Here is an 18723-nt window from a genome sequence, read left to right on the forward strand (position 1 = left end):
GCTTATGTTGTTGGCAAAATATATGTTAGATAGCGGTAAACACGATAGAATATATTTTTGCAGCAACATGAATATAAACAAAAGTGATAATGGGATATAATCTCATAATCTGGTATTCATTCACTTTTTGTACTGAATTTTAGAAATAAAATTTAGTAGGAATAAAATAGAAATTATTAAAATAATCTTAGCATCGTGTAGAAATATATTGTAAGCAGTAAGAAATATTAAGTAGATAGTACTGTTACTAATAAAAATAAAATGAATGAGTCTCTGTAACATTGCTATTTCAAAAACACCATTAACCTAGCTACTCGAATAACAATACTGAATCAAATTTCCCTATATATATTTGATCACATTATTCATCTCTGCTACCAAAATCTAAAAATAAATATAAAAATGTAAGAGAGAGAGAGAGGAGAATAACCATAACTATATATGGAAATCAAAACTCTTAAGATCTATCTTGAGCAACTAAGCAAACCACGACGAAGGATCGAAAATCGAATGAGGATTTTGTCCGACGAACAAGTTCGGATTCTGGGTTTGGCTCGGCCCTGCTGCCGATGTTGTGTTATTACTATTAGCTATAGGAGGTTGATTCTTTAGAACAGCAATCTCGGCTTGAATTCGAGCCAAATGATATTGCGCAATACATATTTGTTGATGCAATATCGTGATCATACCAACACAACCGTACACCGGATCTTTTACTCTGCAATAAGCTTCATAGTACAACGACTCAACAGCTTCGGCTCTCAAGTTCACCGGCAAATCCTACAAATTAAATTTACATAAATTAACAAGACACGTGAATTTTCGCGTAGATATTATCGATTACCTGTAGTATCTTTGAAACATTGCTGGCTCCATACACTTTGTGAACATACGAAAATTTGCGAGGATTATTGGACGGGAAATACGGGGAGAAGATGCAGTCGGAAGGGCATCTTCTTCTCAAATGCTTGCAAGCTGCACACCTATGGGAACTCATACAAAAATGAAATTTTAATATTCGATTCGATGAACAGAGGAAGGGTTGAGAGTATAAATATGTTTATTTTCAAAAAAGGGCAAGTGAATTTTTTGTTAAATTCTCTTTTAGATTAGAAGAGGGAATGAATTTGGCACATAGATTTGAAATGATGTCTCAAGTATAGTAAATGGCAAATTCCTAGTTTGAGCAAATTAATGTGTGTGTGTGTAGGAAGGAAACATGTGTTGATTTTTGTTATTAAATTTTTACTTTCCTTTGTGCTGAAAGTTTACAGCATACAAGGAAGTAAAATTAAGTGATTTATTGTAGAGTGAATTGGTTTAATATTTATTGCAAATTTAATAGTATTAACATTTATAATTATAATAATAATGATGATGATTAAGGGAATTTTTAGGAAATGTTAATAATAATAAAGATGATGTAATGATAAATTAATTAATTAATGACTTTGGTTAAGAATTAAAATTAGGAAATTAAATAGTAAATTTTGTTTCTTACCTTGAATTTTTAATGGTTCAATTTCAATTCTAACGTCTTACAAATCATAAATCTGTTTATTTTTTTTAATAAAATACACTAAAAGTATATATACATATATATATATATATATATTTGGTGGTCTAATTGATGGTTTGAACTATTTTTTATATACAAAATTTGAATTTAAGGGATGAAATAAATGACTAAGAAAATTAACTTTGCCAAAGACCTTATTTTAGAAGGTGTTTGAATTCAACCAATGGGATAATAATTGGACCTGTTATTATCTTTGTCCTTTGAATAGAACATACAAATTTGAGTTAATAATTTTGCAAAAGGCTAAATTCCCAAAAAAATATATATACATAAATGTGTAGCACAATGTTGTATCATAAAAAAATTGCCTTGAAAAGTGCCTCCAACAATTTTTTTTTTTTTTCTTTTCTTCTATGCATTTGGCAGTTATTTTCAAGATTCCAATCACAGTAAGAAAATGATATTGAAGTAGCACAGTAAAATTACAGGCTAAACAACCATAATAGACTCGAACTGGCCAAACAAACATTGCCAATAATATGATTAAGCAGTGTCAAAAGACAGTTTCTACATAGACTATTGTCAATCAGCACACAAAAGTTCCTAACAAAGTTTAAATTATGTTGCAACTAACCTGGAGTTTGGAAAGCCGTTGCTAGGATTCGAATAACTCCGAGGATTACTAGTTTATGTCCCCATTGCTGTCGAGCAGCCTGTAATGAATCTAAATCCAGAGAAGAAACTGCAGTTAGAATTGAAAATGAATCTACAACGATTATACAATCCTCCAATTCAAAATAGGATTTCCTGTTACTACTCTATCCGTCGAGACACTAAGCAGGCCTTTTCCCCGATCACAGACTTGAAAATAGAACTCTTATTCAATGATCTACAAATGAGGGGTGCACCCTGCATGTATAACTTAAGTTCATAATGAAAAGTCAAGATCAAATCAATCTAACAGTCTATAATATTCAAATCTATATTCATAAAAATAAATTAAATAAATCTTGGGAACAATTATTCCCCATCTAAGCCCTTGACATCTCCGTCAAGTTTCCGGCTACGTTCCAATAAGTTGTATGATCTCAAAATGTCCATTGTGTCGTTGAGCCAGCCCTTTGTGCACTTGCTGGGGAATTCTTGCATCAAGATTCAATTCCATTTTCCAGATTCCCAGAACACATGTATCACTCTTTTAACTATAATGCGAGACATAGATATTAAAAAAAAATAAAGAAATAAAGAGAAGAAAAAGAAGAAATACCTCAGATTCTGGAAACCCGAATAACTCACAAATGCCTGGGAAAGTACAAATTATTGAGCACATACTAATCTTGTGCACTTTAACAAGAGTGATTTAATCATATACCGAGCTGAATCTATCTAGGACTTGACAACGGGGAGTTCTTCATGTAACACATCTTTTCGACTGATGGATTTCTTGCTGGCAGGAGGCGACGAAGCAAATGCCCCAAGAGCATCAAGGAAAAATCTTTTATTTGGGATGATACCATCTTTATCCATGTCAACGAGTAATTTCTGAATCAACTCCTTCATATCAGCCTTGACATAAGCCTTGTAAAGTAGTTTGTAAGTAGAGGAATCGATGGGAAACAATCTGGCAGCACGTGTGCGCACAAAAAGCTTATCCGCTTCCATTGGTAAGCCATTCCTACAATAAACATCAAGCATGGCATTTAAAGTCGACACTTTTTTCTCCTTCTCTGATTCAGCCATCTCGTCGAATATATCTCTTGCTCTGGATACACAATCACAGTATCCATACATCATAATAAGGGATTCATATGTAATGAAGCTTGGTTTGTATCCCATTTCGACCATTTTCTCAAAAATCAAGTCTGCTTTCTCCCTGAGCCGTGCTTTTCCATAGTTTGTGATCATGGAATTAAATGTAGGCAGTGTTGGTTTTTCCTTGGACCGTAACAAGCTCTTGAACACTTGTTCCATCTTATCAAACTCCTGCTTTCTTCCATATGCATCGATCAACAAATTAAATGTAATTATGTCAGGCTTTATCCTTTTGCTCTTCATTCTTGAGAGGACCGATTCCATTTCCCTGATCATCCCGGCCTTTCCATAGGCATCCATCACGCCATTAAATGTGAAAATATCCGGTGCAATTATGCTTTCATCAAGATCTTTGAACAAAGCATCAACTTGGTCAACTTTTTTCGCCTGAGCAAATGCTCTCAACATAATGTTGTACGTGACGACACTAGGTCTGCATCGTTCCATCCCTTTCATCTTCTCAAAATACGAAAGGGCCTTCGCTAAGGCCTTGGATTTGTCCCGAGAGTGGAGGTGGGCTGTGATGAGTGCATTGTACACAGATGTGTCGGGCTTACAACCACTACTACGCATCTCAGAGAATAACCACATCGCCATCCGACTTTGCCCTTTCCGTCCCATTACAGAAATCAACTTCGAATAAACACCATTATCAGCTATATACCATCTCTGCTTCTGCATCCATCTAAACACCTAAACAAATTTCCAACATAGTGAAAGACTCGATCATCTCTGAAAAGCACACCCCAAACACTTTCTTGAATACTAATATACCTCAAAGCAAGAAAACGGTATCCAAACAAGAACAAAATGCGAGCTAATAAAAATTAACATTCCAAGAACAGTAAGACAAAGACAAGCAGCAAGAAACACAGGGCTAAGGTAGAAATTTCATGTGGTCTAATACAGTTCAATCGTACTTGAAATTGAATCCCTAAATGATTAAACATCACAAAATCTCACCAGCAGAAATGGAAAGAATGCAAATTCGACAATCCCAAAAAGTATAGTTAGCTTAATTTTAACAAAATTGAAATCTGAGAGTGACAGCAAAACCCTAAATGGAGTTGAAACCCTAAACGATGAATTACACAAAAACATTGGGAAAAGTTTAGGAAAGAGGGCAAAAACCTCAAGGCATTGGATCCAATTATCAGTCTTCCCGAGCTCCTCAAAGAGTAAGAAGCAGTGCTCTGTGCGCACGAGCTTCACATACTTATTGAGTGTACTAGTCAGAGGCTGCTTGTCGTTGAAATTCCTCACGAGCAATCGAACCAACTCCTCTGCTTCCGAGGAGCTGGAGCTGCTTTGCTTGTAGCTGGTCCTTTTGGGGAAAGGATATTTCTTCGGTGTGGTTGACGCCCGACACATTCGGATTCCCGACGGCGGAGGGTTTATGAAGGAAGGGATTGTTGTCCATTTGGGTTTTGGCATGGAGGAAAGACGAAGATTGGAAGGAGGGAAAGGAAAGCTGCAGGATGCCATTGAGGGAGAGGGATGCAGCACCGATGGTTGCGGTGGCTTTCGCTGGCGGCGCCACCCGCTGCTGCAACAAAAATATGGGGAAATTGGAAATTACCGATACCTATGTATGTATTGGATTTGGGAAGTCAGACGAAGAGGAGGACCGGAAGAAGACGAAGACGGACTCGAGGTCTTTGGATTGGCATATTGAATTGAATTAATTTTTTTATTTATCTATTTATTTATTTTAACAAAATGAACCAACAAATAAAATTTTACTAATAAATTATCATTAATGAATTTATTTTAATTTTTTAAAAAATAAAAGGTCATGGTGACACAATTTTAAATTGGTGAATGTTTGAACCTGAATTTTCTAAATCTAGTTTGAAATGTCAAGTACATATAGTTTGGTTACCGATTACTTTGATTAGCCTCAAGTTGGTGCTATACTTTTCAAACTCTTCAAAAACATTTACTAATATTTATTTTCAACAAATAAATATAATATTAATTTTAATAATAATAATAATACTAATAACACGACTTTTCATTTGTCGTCTGTATTATTTAACGTATACTTACCATCAAGTTGAGGTTGCCATTCTTAAATCTTTCCAATAAAACAAATATTTTAAAAAAGGTATATCATACTGTATTATCATGATGTACGGTAAAAGCAATTGTGGTTGAAATTGAACGGACCAGCGTTCGATCGACATTAATTCTGCTTCGATCGACAAAATTTGCGTGCCTGAAACATGGACTGGATCTCGATATGGATCTCAATTTCTTCAATTACTCTCCTATGGATTCTCCGGCGACTGGTAAACTCCGGCAGCAGCAAGAAACTACCGCCAGGTCCGATGGGGATTCCGATTTTAGGGCACTTTCATTTATTGGGAAAGAATCCTCACCGCGATCTGCAACGACTGGCGGAGAAGTACGGCCCGATCATCCACCTCCGATTAGGCATGGTTCCGACCGTCGTCGTCTCGTCGCCGGCCGCCGCCGAGGCGGTGCTAAAAACGCACGATCTCGTCTTCGCCGGGCGGGTGCGCCACGAGGCGTCGAAATACCTAAGCTACGACGGAAGGAACATCGTGTTCGCGCCGTACGGCAGTTACTGGAGGAACATGCGGAAATTGTGCACCACGGAGCTTCTGAGCAGTTCTAGAATCAACCAGTTTCAGGCGATGAGGAAGGCGGAGTTAGGGCGGTTAATTGGCGGTCTCCGGTCGGCGGCGGCGGCGGGGGAGAGCGTCGACATAAGCGGCAGGGTTTCGAGCTTGAACGGCGACATGATATGTCTGATGGTTTTCGGGAGGAAGTTCGGCGATAAGGAGCTGGACGAGAGGGGGTTCAAGGCAGTTGTGGAGGAGACGATGGCGGTGGCGGCGCGGCCGAATTTAGGGGACTTCTTCCCGGTGATGGGGGCGGTGGATCTCCAGGGGCTGCGGCGGCGGATGAAGGAGCTGAGCGGCGCGTTCGATGGGTTTCTGGAGAGGATCATTGAGGAGCATAAGAACAAGGAATCTTCTTCCAAGGAGAATCAGGATTTTGTAGATACGATGATGGCGATTATGGAGTCCGGCGAAGCCGGATTTGAGTTTGATCGCCGCCATGTAAAGGCTGTGCTCCTGGTTGGTAACCTTTTCTTAAACTAATTCTTGTCCGAACACCAAATAAATAAATATATTTTAAAAAATATAATATAAATTTTATTTTTTTTTAATAACAAAAAAATTTACACAGTAGTACCTCCGTCTAGACAAAATTTTTGGAGATTGTTTAAGTTTTATAATTTTAAAAATAGTAAAAGTTATCTACTTCCTTCGTTTTACAGGAATGGAACATTTTGATTAGAGAAGATGTTTAATTAGTTAATAATAATTAATTATTATATTATTATATTATTTTTTTATAATTAATAATATTTATAATTTTAAAATAAATTTAATATATATGATTAAAAAAATTAAATTATATTTTTAAATATTTAAAAATTATATAACAATTAAAAAATATATGCAATATAGATAATAAAGTTTTCTATAATACAAGTAAATAAAAAAATATTTTTGTTTATTTATAATTAATATAAATCAATTCTATATCTTAGTTTTAAATATAGATAAAAAAATTTATTTTTTTAAAGAGAGATGTAGAATTAAAATATTTTTGAGTGGGTCTTACGCTCGTTTATTTATATGATGGTGTATGTTACTTAGTTAATTAGTTAATTAAGTTGATTTATATTTGTTAAATATATTTTAATTTAATAATTTTTATCAAAAAAATAGAAAAGTGTCAATTGTTATGACAGATAGAAATAGTGTTAATTGTGGTGGAATGGAGTAAGTATTTAAAATGATGTATTATGAGATAAAATTATATTTAATATAGTATTTAAAAAAATTAATTGAAATAAAATTTTCAAAATTGTTATATAAACAACCTAAATAAATACATATCAACATGCCAATTATATATTTTTTTTCTCTGGATAAATAGTCTGCAAATTAAGTTTTATAAGACGACCATGTGGTATTTTGAGCCGTCAAAAATTTAAATCTATGATCTTATATCACAAGTCATCCTACGGAACAAATTTATGTTTGTTTTTAGTTTATAAGCATGTTGTGTATAGATTTTTTATTTATGAAAAGTATTCTAACGTATGGTTATACTATTTAATACTCCCGGTGCAAAGTTGTCATTTACTTTTTGCACGTAGATTTTTTAATATTAGTATTATAATGAGTTATAGTGAAAAAAACGAAAATATCCTTATTAGTATTGCGTAATATAAAAATAATGGCATTTGTGTAATATAGTGTAAGTTGGAAGGGTATTTATTACGTTAGGCAGGTAGTACAATTACTGAATTAGGAAACGGTAACCTTGTTTTGGGACAGACGAAAATAAAAAATGGTAACCTTCGAATGGGACGGAGGAACGGAGGGAGTATTATACTTAGTTATAAATGTATTGTAATTATTTACCTAATATATTCAAAACGTTCTCTTATTTCATTAATTAGTTAGTACCTTTTCAAAATGTCTTATAAGAATCACTTGTTTTTCTTTTCTCTAATAAAATATCGTATTAAATAATTATTTTATTCTAACTCATTTACTCTCGAGTTAGGATATGCTATTAGCAGGGATGGACACTTCAACAACGGCAATAGAATGGACATTGTCGGAACTATTTAAACATCCAAGCATAATGCAAAAGCTCCAAGAAGAAATCGCGCAAGTTGTCGGCCTAGACCAATTAGTCGAGGAATCACACCTTGACCGACTCGACTACTTAAATTTGATCATAAAAGAATCGTTTAGGATGCATCCCGCAGTTCCTTTGCTGGTCCATGAACCGATGGAAGATTGCGCGCTCAATGGCTTCCACGTAGCCAAAGGATCGCGACTCATAGTGAATGTATGGTCTATTTGTAGAGATCCTAATGTTTGGCAATGCCCTGAAAAATTCACGCCGGAGAGGTTTGTTGGAAGCCATATTGATCTCCGGGGCAATGATTTTGAACTTATACCGTTTGGGTCGGGTAGACGAGGGTGTCCGGGGTTGCAGTTAGGACTAACCGTGGTCAAGTTAGTCGTGGCGCAATTAGTTCATTGCTTTGATTGGAAGCTTGAAGATGATGTCTTGAGCATGGAAGAACACTTTGGTTTGGTTGTTAGTAGAGAAAAGCCTCTCCGAGCTATTCCTACTTATAGATTGCATAAATGAAAATTACTCTTAGAGTTCTTATGACTTCTATTTTCAAATCATATATGTAATTATTTATATGTGTGTAGAGTTAATATGTTTTGTTTGTTTAGATTAATTATTGTATGTATTGTATGAACTAATTTTATGCTATGTTAATTCACATACTGTTTTATATTATATAAACATATATATTGTGTTGTCAATTTATATTTCATGTGCTGTTTTAGGTAAGAAATGAATAATCGAAGTGTTTTCGGCACACAAAAAATATGTTGAAGCTTTTAAGGTAAAATATATTTTTTTTTTTTTTAAAAAAAAATATATCATATTAAAAAATTATTTAATCCAAAAATTCAAATCAAAACCACACAAACCCTGGTCAAGGACATTAGCAACTACAATAAGCTAAACCGTCGGAAACTCAAGTTTTTTTTAATATACTAACTTTCCAAGAACCCATCAAATATCTTGCTAAGATCCCTCAACCTTCGGGCCGATCCCTGGAGATCGATCCCCCGAAGGTACGGGAAGTAGTCGCCAAGATTGAAAGCCCCGGCCTCCTCCATTGTCGCCTTCATCACTTTCTTAAAATCTTTTTCGTCAAGATCTTTATTATCATATTTCTTCCAAAAACACCATTAGGCACATCATGTGGGCGCTCAACGACACAATCCAAACACTCATATCGACAACTTCACCGCAACCCCGTTTAAGTGAATCGACCAATAGGCCGAGCTGTCGTTCCCTCATTGGTTGAAATTGGCTTATCTTCGAAGATGTCAATAGCTCCACGGTGCAAAGTTTCCGCATGTCTCGCGAAAACGGACTATACTCTCCGAATGCAAGATTCCTCTGCTCATAGCAAAGGTACCTCGAAGCCTCATGGTGTGGCCTGTCCGAGAAATTTAGGTCATGTGTTTTCAAGAAGAGTTTCACGGCAGCCGGGGACGAGACAACGATCGTCGGGATCGATCGGAATCGCATGGCCATGATAGGACCGTATTTTTGGGCCAAACGGCAAAGATCTTGATGCGGGTTTTTACCCAATAGATGGAAATGTCCGATGATCGGAAGCCCGACCGGGCCGGGAGGCGAGTTTTTGTTCTTAGAGAGATTCCGGAGAGTGATGGAGAATATGGTAATAATAAGAATAGATGAAATCCAAATCCAGGGCATGGTTGTGTATGTATAATGTATGTATTGAGCGTGAAACTAGTTAGTACATTAAGCTTTTATAACATTCTATGATTTTGCCAGAAGTGGTTTGTTAATGAGCCCTTTTTATAGTCTAGAAATGAATTAGGCAATTCATTTGGACAATTTTGAGATTGTAGGCAGCAAATAGTCTCCAAAGCTTTAACCGTATAAAGTTACTCAATGGTGGGTTCGACTTAAATGTGTGGGCTCACAACTCATTAATATTAACATTATTGCGGCTAGATAATATTATGGATAGTTGAGATTTGTCCGAATGTATTAAAATGTAATTGCAAATAATTTTCATATCGTAGTACCTATTAAATTATACAAATTTAATATTTATGAAGATTTAATAATAATGTCGTATCCATTTTTATATAGAAAATTTAACTATTTTGTAAAAAAAAATCTTTTACATGGCAACGGGTTGTGTGTGTTGGATCGGTCGGATTTGCGACCGATCCGATGATATATTATTAGATCCGAGACTCAAATCGAATCTGATTATACCTGATCTCGGCTTTACTAGGGCCACCCCGAGCTATACCAAAGAAGGCCTAATGACCCGACTGAACCGAAATATCATTGTAATTCAAGTTGGATCCGAACCCAAATATGGACTTGACAAATATCAAAATGTATGTAATTTATTCAAAAACATTATAATATAATTATATTTTTAGAAATTATTTTTCTTAAATAGTATTGATATATTATTAATATATTGATCGGGTAAAATTCGGGTTTATAGGGTCTACCCCTAGACCATAGATCCAACCCAAACATGATTAAAGTATATAATATCCGACCTGATAAGAATAATTAGACTCGACCTAGATAAATAGGCTGGATCTGGGTCGGATCTTGGATCTATTTGAATCCCTTGTCATCCCTACAAAATCTAAGTCATTTTTCATCCTTGAGCATTATATGATCAAAATTATCTTGAAAATTACGTCTTGGCGGATTTTTGACTTGTGTACACTATAAAAAATTCTTAGAAAATGTTCAACCTGATCTTTCTTCCAATTGGCCAAAATGCTTCCTTGTCATGAGAAAAGTTTTTCCGTTGCATCTCGGTTACTTTTACTAACAATCTAAATAAAATCACTATGTCGTTATTGTTAAGATTTTTTCAGATACTTAAAATATACTCAAAACTTAGGATTCTGAATTTTATAATATTATTTAATGCTTGAAGATTATTCTAATGTCGATTGACTATCATATTGTAATAACTCATTTTTCACAAATGGATACATTTTCACGATCGAAGAAGGTTCCGCATTATAAAAATGGACAAAGATCATAAAAATATGCAACATTGCATTTAACAAAGCATAAATAGATCTACATAATTTTTAACCGACTATAATTATGTATACATGTGTATAGATATATATATTCTTAGAGTTGTGGATCCCTCGTTGATTCGGCTAAGTAATCAGCATGGTGCTGATTTAACTGGATCAGCATATGTCATACACATAACCAACATATATACATATGTTACATATATAGCATATATTGATACAATCAAATCAACACCATGCTGACTTGATGGAATCAGCGGCTAATCCATGCCCATATTTTAGATACTCAACCTATAGATTGGAATGGCCATAAGATGATTAGCCCGGGAGGTAACGAGCCCGAAATTCTCAAACATATCCAAATCGGCGGCGACCATTCCGGGGGGAAGTTCCCAATCGAAGCAGTGAACCAACTGCGCCACCACCAGCTGAACCATAGTCAGCCCCAACTGCATTCCAGGGCAGCCCCGTCTCCCAGTCCCAAAGGGTATCAGCTCAAAATCCCGCCCTCGGACATCCACATTATTATTAATATTGTTGTCCTCAAACCTCTCCGGCCAAAACATCTCTGCATCTTTCCACACATCGGGATCTCTCCCTATGGCCCATACGTTCACTAGGACTCGTGTTTTCTTGGGTATGTGGTACCCGTTAATGGTGCAATCTTCGATGGATTGGTGGATCAACAGTGGCCCGACCGGGTGGAGCCTTAAAGATTCTCTTACAACATAGTCCAAGTATTTGAGGTTGGGAAGATGCGATTCCTCCACCATTTGGTTCATCCCGACCACCTCCGATAGTTCTTTTTGTAGCTTCTTTCTTATTTCGGGATGTTTGATGAGTTCCGATAGCGTCCATTCCACTGCCGCTGCTCCGGTATCCATTCCCGCCAATAACATGTCCTAGAAATCAAAAAGTTCATGTATTCTTCTTATAAGATATTTTAGGAAAAAAAAATCTAAATTTAAATCGTATTGTACTGTATTCTCTCTGTCCTAAAAAATTAGCACATTTGAAACTGATGAAGTAGAGATTAAGAAAAATAAATATTTTATTAAAACGTAATAAAAATAAAAATGTAATTAACAGTATTTTTGAAAATTTGATCAGTAATTAAATAAAATGAAGTGATAGAATGTAATAAAAATAGTAATAAATATTAATGAAAAAATAATAATTAAATATTAAATATTTACTTTGCTTATAAAAATCTCTTAAAAAAAACAAACGGGTAAATAAATATCAAATATTATTTTAATAAAAAATTGAGTCCGGACCGAAAATAATTACACCACTATTGTGTACGTACCAACAACACGGCTTTAACATGGCGACGATCGAAATCGAATCCGGCTTGTCCCGACTCCATGATACTCATCATAGTATCCACAAAATCCAACGTTGGATTTTGGGTTCGGTCTTTCTCATCCTTGTTGTAACTATGCTCGTCAATGATTCTTTCCAAGAATCCATCAAATATCTTGCTAAGATCCCCCAACCTTCGGGCCAATCCCGGGAGATTGATCCCCCGAAGGTACGGGAAATAGTCCCTGAGATTGAAAGCCCCGGCTTCCTCCATTGTCGCCTTCATCACTTTTTTAAAACCTTTTTCGGCCAAATCCTTATCACTATACTTCTTCCCAAACACCATTAGGCAAATCATGTCAGCGCTCAACAACATGATCCGGACACTCATATCGACAACTTCACCGTCACCCTGTTTAAGCGAATCGACCAAGAGGCCGAGCTCTCGTTTCCTCATTGGTTGAAATTGGCTTATCTTCGAAGGGCCCAAGAGCTCCATGGTGCAAAGTTTCCGCATGTTTCGCCAATATGGAGTATACGGTCCAAACACGATATTCTTTTGCTCGTAGGCAAGGTGCCACGAGGCCTCGTGGTGCGGCCTGTCTGCAAAATTTAGGTCATGTGCTTTCAAGAAGATTTTGGCGGCGGCCGGGGACGAGACAATGATCGTCGGGATCGATCCGAATCGCATGGCCATGATGGGTCCATATTTTCGGGCCAAACGGCAAAGATCTTGATGCGGATTTTTGCTCAATAGATGGAAATGTCCGATGATCGGGAGCCCAACGGGCCCCGGAAGAGAGTTTTTGTTTTTAGAGAGGTTCCGGAGTGTGATGAAGAAGATGGTAATAAGAATAGGTGAAATCCAAATCCAAGGCATTGTTGTGTATGTGAAACTAAGGATTCTGTTTTGGTAACTTTCCATGGTTTGCCAAAGTGGTTACTTGATGAGCCCTTTTATAGCCCTATATATATACTAATTATACTACGTAATTATTATAGTAGTAAAATATTTTTAAAATATTCAACCTAAATATAATTCAAAATTCAACAACATATTTTTAATTCAAAAAATTTAATTTATGAAATTTCAAGGCTCTATGTCATATAAATAAATATAGTTGTCCATGAGCAATGCTCTGCTGGTGTTGGAAATTAATTTGTCATCGTGAGATCATGGATTCAAATTCCGAACGTTTTCAGATCTATATGTCAGACATGGGGCCTAAACTTTTCTATATTAGATTAGATTCGATTCCTAAAATTGGAGGGCTGAATATGGGCAACTTGGATGTACTTTTCTTGACCGTTAGATTACAGTAATTAATGATGTCAAAGGTGGAATATCAGATGCAAGTGGTAGAGTCTGTTTCATTAGAAGGCTTTCAGAATTTATCACCATCATATCATATATTTATGATTCCAATAATTACATAAAAATATTATAAATAATTTTTTTTTTCGTGTCAATTCAAAATATTCGTTTTTATCATTTTTGTATTTCAAAGTATTTTTGTTTTATTTTTAAAAAATAATTATATATTAATATCAAGGTATTTTTAATTTTTACTTAAATTATAAATATTTCATTACATATAATTATATTTATGCATAAAATAAAAAATAAAAATATCAAAATCTCTTACACACTTTTGCTAACTAATAAAATATTATTATTTTTAATCTAAAACAAACTCCAAAAAAGGTTCGGAGGAGTATATATTTTATAAAATAGCAATATTTATTGTTTATATTATTTTATATGTATATTAAAAAAATATATTATTTGAGTATATTATATTTCCTTCTTTTCAAAATAATAATTTTATTCTTTTATTTTCGTCCATCTCAATCTTATTTTTATTTTTACAAATTTATCTCCATTTTTTTAAAATAAAGTAAAAATATTTTATTCTTCTAAAATACATTTATACCAATTATCAATATAATATTATTTCTTAATTGACATCTTCATCTCAAATATCTCTATTATTTTGGGGTTGAGGGAGTATAATACGACTATATTATGAATAAGCCGGTAGAGTCAATTGTATTATTACTCTTTCATCCGTCACAATACAATAGTTTTATTTACCATTTTTGTCCGTCCCAAAACAATATTCTTATTTCCATAAATAACCATATCACCATAAAACTACCCATATTTTTTTTTTATTGTACAATTGTGATTGTCACTACTTTTTACACAAATATACTCACAAAGGCAAAAAGAACTTTTATCCATATTTTTTATCAACTACCAATATAATATCAATATTCTTTAAATATCATGTCCAACTCAATTAAGACTATATTTATGGGATTGATGGAGTATTATTTTTTAATATTTTAATTGTTTTTCTATCAGTTGTATTATTTTGTGTCAAAGATGGTGCGTTACGCCGATTGCGTGCAGCCTGCACCGTTACTGTATGGGTTTCAATATTTTTTAAATTATTTTATCTAATATGCAACATCATCATTTTTATTATAAATTATGGAGTATTATTTGTTATATAAAATATTATATTTACTGATTATTCTATTTAAGATTTTGATTGAAAAAATAAAAATAAAAAATAAAACAAAACAAAATTATTGTTAATAAATTGTTATATATATAATGTGTACATAAATAGAGTCTTATTATAAATTGAAATTGTTGGTTGTAAAATCATTATTAAAAATCATTTTAAGGGGTAATATTATAGAAAATGAATTCTATGTTTAAAAATATTGGCACGACTAACAACCCAAATATAATAAGAAGCTCAAGTTATTGTAATTAAAAGTCAATGTTCAAGAATGAGCATATTTGAATATTTTATAGTAATATTTTTCAAGTAGACACATGAGCTCTGTTTTTCTAACATTACTTTTATTTTTAATTTTTTTAAAAATAATAATAAAATATTTAAAATATTTTTTTTTATATAATACATTAAAAATCACTTTATCTAAAAAAATTCAGTTAACAGAGTCTACTTTTAATTGAATCATTCTAAAGTCTACATAATTGAAGCTGTATATTTTTTTTTTTTGTTTTTAATGGCGTGAAATTCATCTTCGAGTGCGTTTTAGGTAAACCATCGGTTGAACTTAATAACTTACAAACTATATCCGATAAAACAAATCACACCGGGTTAACCATATGTGACACACAAGGCCTAAAGCATCAAAAGTCTGTACATATTAGTGGAAGAGTACCTCCGCTCGGCATCGCCTTCTATGATTGACAGTTTTATTAGTCATGATAGGGGTGTCAATTTATGATTTTTCTTAGATGATATGGGAACCTGCAGTCGCTACCCGAAAGTGCACACTAGGTAAACTTCCGGTCGAAACTAATACCCTGCAAATCAGGCCCGACGGAAAAGTCACACAAGGCGAACCATGTGTGGCAGGTGACCTGAAGCGTCGGGAGTTTGAACCCATGACCTCACGGTCACAAGTCCAACGTCATTCCTTACGGGACAATTTATGATTTTAGATCGTACTCGTGTTGAGTTGAACTGTGAGAATAACACAAAATCTGTCAAGTTAAACTTGAAATTCTAAATTTGAATACGACAAATTTTTTCAGATCATGTTCATATCAATTTGATTTTGTTTCAAGTCATCCGATAATCCAAACGTATCCAAAAATTGGACACAAAACAATGTGAAAAGTTAAAAATTTTAAACTAGTCAATAATTATGTTATGCAATGTTCAACTATACCTATATACATATATATATATATGTCAACACAAATCATACGCTGATTTTTTTACTTGTGTTGATTAGTTAAAATATTAATTATTTTAATTATATTTAAAAAATAATTAAATAATATAAATTAATGTAGAATAACTTTAGAGGGTTGAGTTTTGAAATTTTTTTTTTAACACCTCATCCATGGGCCACATATATATATTCTGCATTATTTTATTACGTTTATTATTATTATTATTATTATTATTATTATATATGAGAATCACACCTAAAGATTACAAAAAATAATAATAATAGTGATATGAGTCAGATTTAATTATTTTGGTATCAGAATGGATATGAATCAAATATTTTATAAATATAATAATCGGGTATGGATTGAGTATAAGTTTTTATATTCATTTTTATTGTCAAATGCTTTTGAGCATGATTGTGAACATCTAGAAGTCGAATTACCATAAAATACTCCATCTGTTTCATAACAAAATATCTATTTTTCTATTTTAGTCTGTCATATATCAAAGTATCCATTTCATTTTTTTTAGTAACGATACTATCTACCTAACATTACAAATACCCTTACAACTTACAATATATTACACAAATATCATTGCATTTATATCACATATACTAATAATATTATTTTAGTCATTTCTATTTTATTTTTACTATATCCTAATATAATACTAATATTTTTAAAACTACGTGCAAAAAGCAAATGAATATTTTTTTTTGGGACGAATAGAGTATAATATGTTATGCTACACTTTATGATTCAAATATATTTAATAAAAATATATTAAAATCAATTTATTATTTCTTTCATTCTATAACGGGAACATATATTAATATTTCTAAAATAGAAAAATTAAGCCTATGATGAAAATTAATGATTCTTTCATTATAATGTGAATTTGGGATGTCATTGGAAATTCGGAATAGACAAAATATATTTGTCACTTTTTATAAATATGAATATTTGATCTCATTTGTTTTTCATTAATCTAATATATCAAAAATTTGTGTTTGTAATAAGATATTTTCTTCCAATATATATATATATATCCAATTTCACAATTATAGATATTCTTAAAGTATCATTTAAACTTTAGTACTATAAATTATTTTTCAATGGATCAATAGATTTTTATGAAATCTTCAAATTATGTGTTATTGCCTAAGCCTCCTATTGCTCTTGTCAGTGCCCGTTTTTGGGCCCATGTCACAGGCCCAAAATTTGGAATCATTTCAGTATATTTCTATAAAAATATATGTATAAAATTTATTAATATATGTATAATACTAAAAAAAATATACTTCCCAGATTAAATTTTTTTCATTTAATTTTTATATATTTATCTCTCAATGTTAATTATTATATCAAAATATAAGTACAGATTTAGAAAAAATGGCAAAATACTTTTATTATGTCTTATAACACTAATATAATGAAATTTGTACAAAAAAATTATACGAATATAAATATATTTTTATTGTTAAATTTAAGTTTTTTATTTGAATTTTGATTTAAATATATTTTAATACTCCCTCCGTCCCGCAATAAGGTTGTCATTTGGTTTTTGCGTCATTGTACTTATTATTAAAAATATCTTTATATTTAAATAATTTACTCAACAAATATCACTGTATATTTATTATAAGAGACTAATAAACATATTTTTGTTTTCTTTTATTGAGTTGTACTACGTATTGATATCATAATTAATATTCAAATATTAACACGTAAAAAACTAATGACAACTTTCTTGCGGGACGAAGGGAGTATAATATTTTGTGAAAATAATAGTATCAAAATCATATTATACCCTTTTACTAATTAATACTTCCTCCGTCTCGATTTAAATGGGTCATTCGAGATTTTGTAGTAGATTAAAAAATAATAGTATTTTATTAGTTAGTAGAAGTATATAAAAAGTTGATATTTTTTTCTTTTGACTTTATATATAAAAAAATAATAATAATTAGATATGTAATTGTATATTTGTAATTTAGGTAAAAATTAAAAATATTTTAACATTGGAATATTATTACTTTAGTAACACTTTGAAATAGAACATAAATAATGAAAATAATAAAATAGTATATATATATATATATAGAGAGAGAGAGAGAGAGAGAGAGAGAGAGAGCCACAATCCTCAATCACTTTCCCAAACGATTCATATAACACATTATTATAATGAACAACATCAAGAATAACGTACCGTATAATATTATATGTATGTATGCAATTTAAAATAATATGTCGGCCCAATTGTAAGGCCTGTTTCCAGCAAGATTGTATTTTTCAGGGAAGTATGTATATGTTTTTTACATAATTTTTAATAAAATATTTTTAAAATAATATTTTAGTTGAATAATATTATAAATTTTCATAATTTTCAATAATAAATATAAAAAATCACATTAAATCCAAAACACAAGAGCACACTCTTATTTTTTATTGTGAGATTTTTGTTATTAATAAATAGAGATTTGTAATGTTGTCTAGGCTAAAATAAACTTTATTATTTATTCAAATATTTTATATAAAACAACATATGTTTATTAAAATATGAGTAAAGTTTTAATTCAACATAATATTTTTTTTAAAAAAAAAAAATTATAATTGTGATTGTCTCTTACTTCGATTTTTTTTCTTTT

At 32.4% G+C, this 18723-nt stretch overlaps 5 protein-coding genes across 5 annotated transcripts; 1 reads left to right on the forward strand and 4 right to left on the reverse strand.

Annotated features, from left to right (window-relative positions):
* Positions 1 to 225: 225 nt before the first annotated feature.
* Positions 226 to 997, reverse strand: LOC127257932 (LOB domain-containing protein 24-like). The gene is made up of 2 exons (XM_051284514.1): positions 845 to 997; positions 226 to 780 (listed from the first exon to the last, which is right to left on the reverse strand). The coding sequence occupies exons 1-2, from the start codon at positions 995 to 997 to the stop codon at positions 478 to 480; spliced, it is 456 nt and encodes a 151-aa protein (XP_051140471.1). The 3' UTR covers positions 226 to 477.
* Positions 998 to 2766: 1769 nt separating this feature from the next.
* LOC127257931 (pentatricopeptide repeat-containing protein At4g39620, chloroplastic) lies at positions 2767 to 4991 on the reverse strand. The gene is made up of 2 exons (XM_051284513.1): positions 4463 to 4991; positions 2767 to 4024 (listed from the first exon to the last, which is right to left on the reverse strand). The coding sequence occupies exons 1-2, from the start codon at positions 4814 to 4816 to the stop codon at positions 2906 to 2908; spliced, it is 1473 nt and encodes a 490-aa protein (XP_051140470.1). The 5' UTR covers positions 4817 to 4991; the 3' UTR covers positions 2767 to 2905.
* A 407-nt stretch (positions 4992 to 5398) lies between these two features.
* Positions 5399 to 8730, forward strand: LOC127257930 (cytochrome P450 71AU50-like). Its single transcript, XM_051284512.1, has 2 exons — positions 5399 to 6438; positions 7946 to 8730. The coding sequence occupies exons 1-2, from the start codon at positions 5557 to 5559 to the stop codon at positions 8543 to 8545; spliced, it is 1482 nt and encodes a 493-aa protein (XP_051140469.1). The 5' UTR covers positions 5399 to 5556; the 3' UTR covers positions 8546 to 8730.
* A 237-nt stretch (positions 8731 to 8967) lies between these two features.
* LOC127258036 (cytochrome P450 71AU50-like) lies at positions 8968 to 9517 on the reverse strand. Its single transcript, XM_051284674.1, has 2 exons — positions 9206 to 9517; positions 8968 to 9150 (listed from the first exon to the last, which is right to left on the reverse strand). The coding sequence occupies exons 1-2, from the start codon at positions 9515 to 9517 to the stop codon at positions 8968 to 8970; spliced, it is 495 nt and encodes a 164-aa protein (XP_051140631.1).
* Positions 9518 to 11226: 1709 nt separating this feature from the next.
* LOC127258236 (cytochrome P450 71AU50-like) lies at positions 11227 to 13273 on the reverse strand. Its single transcript, XM_051285012.1, has 2 exons — positions 12350 to 13273; positions 11227 to 11942 (listed from the first exon to the last, which is right to left on the reverse strand). Exons 1-2 carry the CDS (start codon positions 13268 to 13270, stop codon positions 11319 to 11321), a joined length of 1545 nt encoding a protein of 514 aa, XP_051140969.1. The 5' UTR covers positions 13271 to 13273; the 3' UTR covers positions 11227 to 11318.
* Between the last annotated feature and the right edge of the window lie 5450 nt (positions 13274 to 18723).

Source organism: Andrographis paniculata, unplaced genomic scaffold (genome assembly GCF_009805555.1).
Source record: "Andrographis paniculata isolate CXL003 unplaced genomic scaffold, ASM980555v1 Contig59END, whole genome shotgun sequence".
NCBI classification, from domain to species: Eukaryota; Viridiplantae; Streptophyta; class Magnoliopsida; order Lamiales; family Acanthaceae; genus Andrographis; species Andrographis paniculata.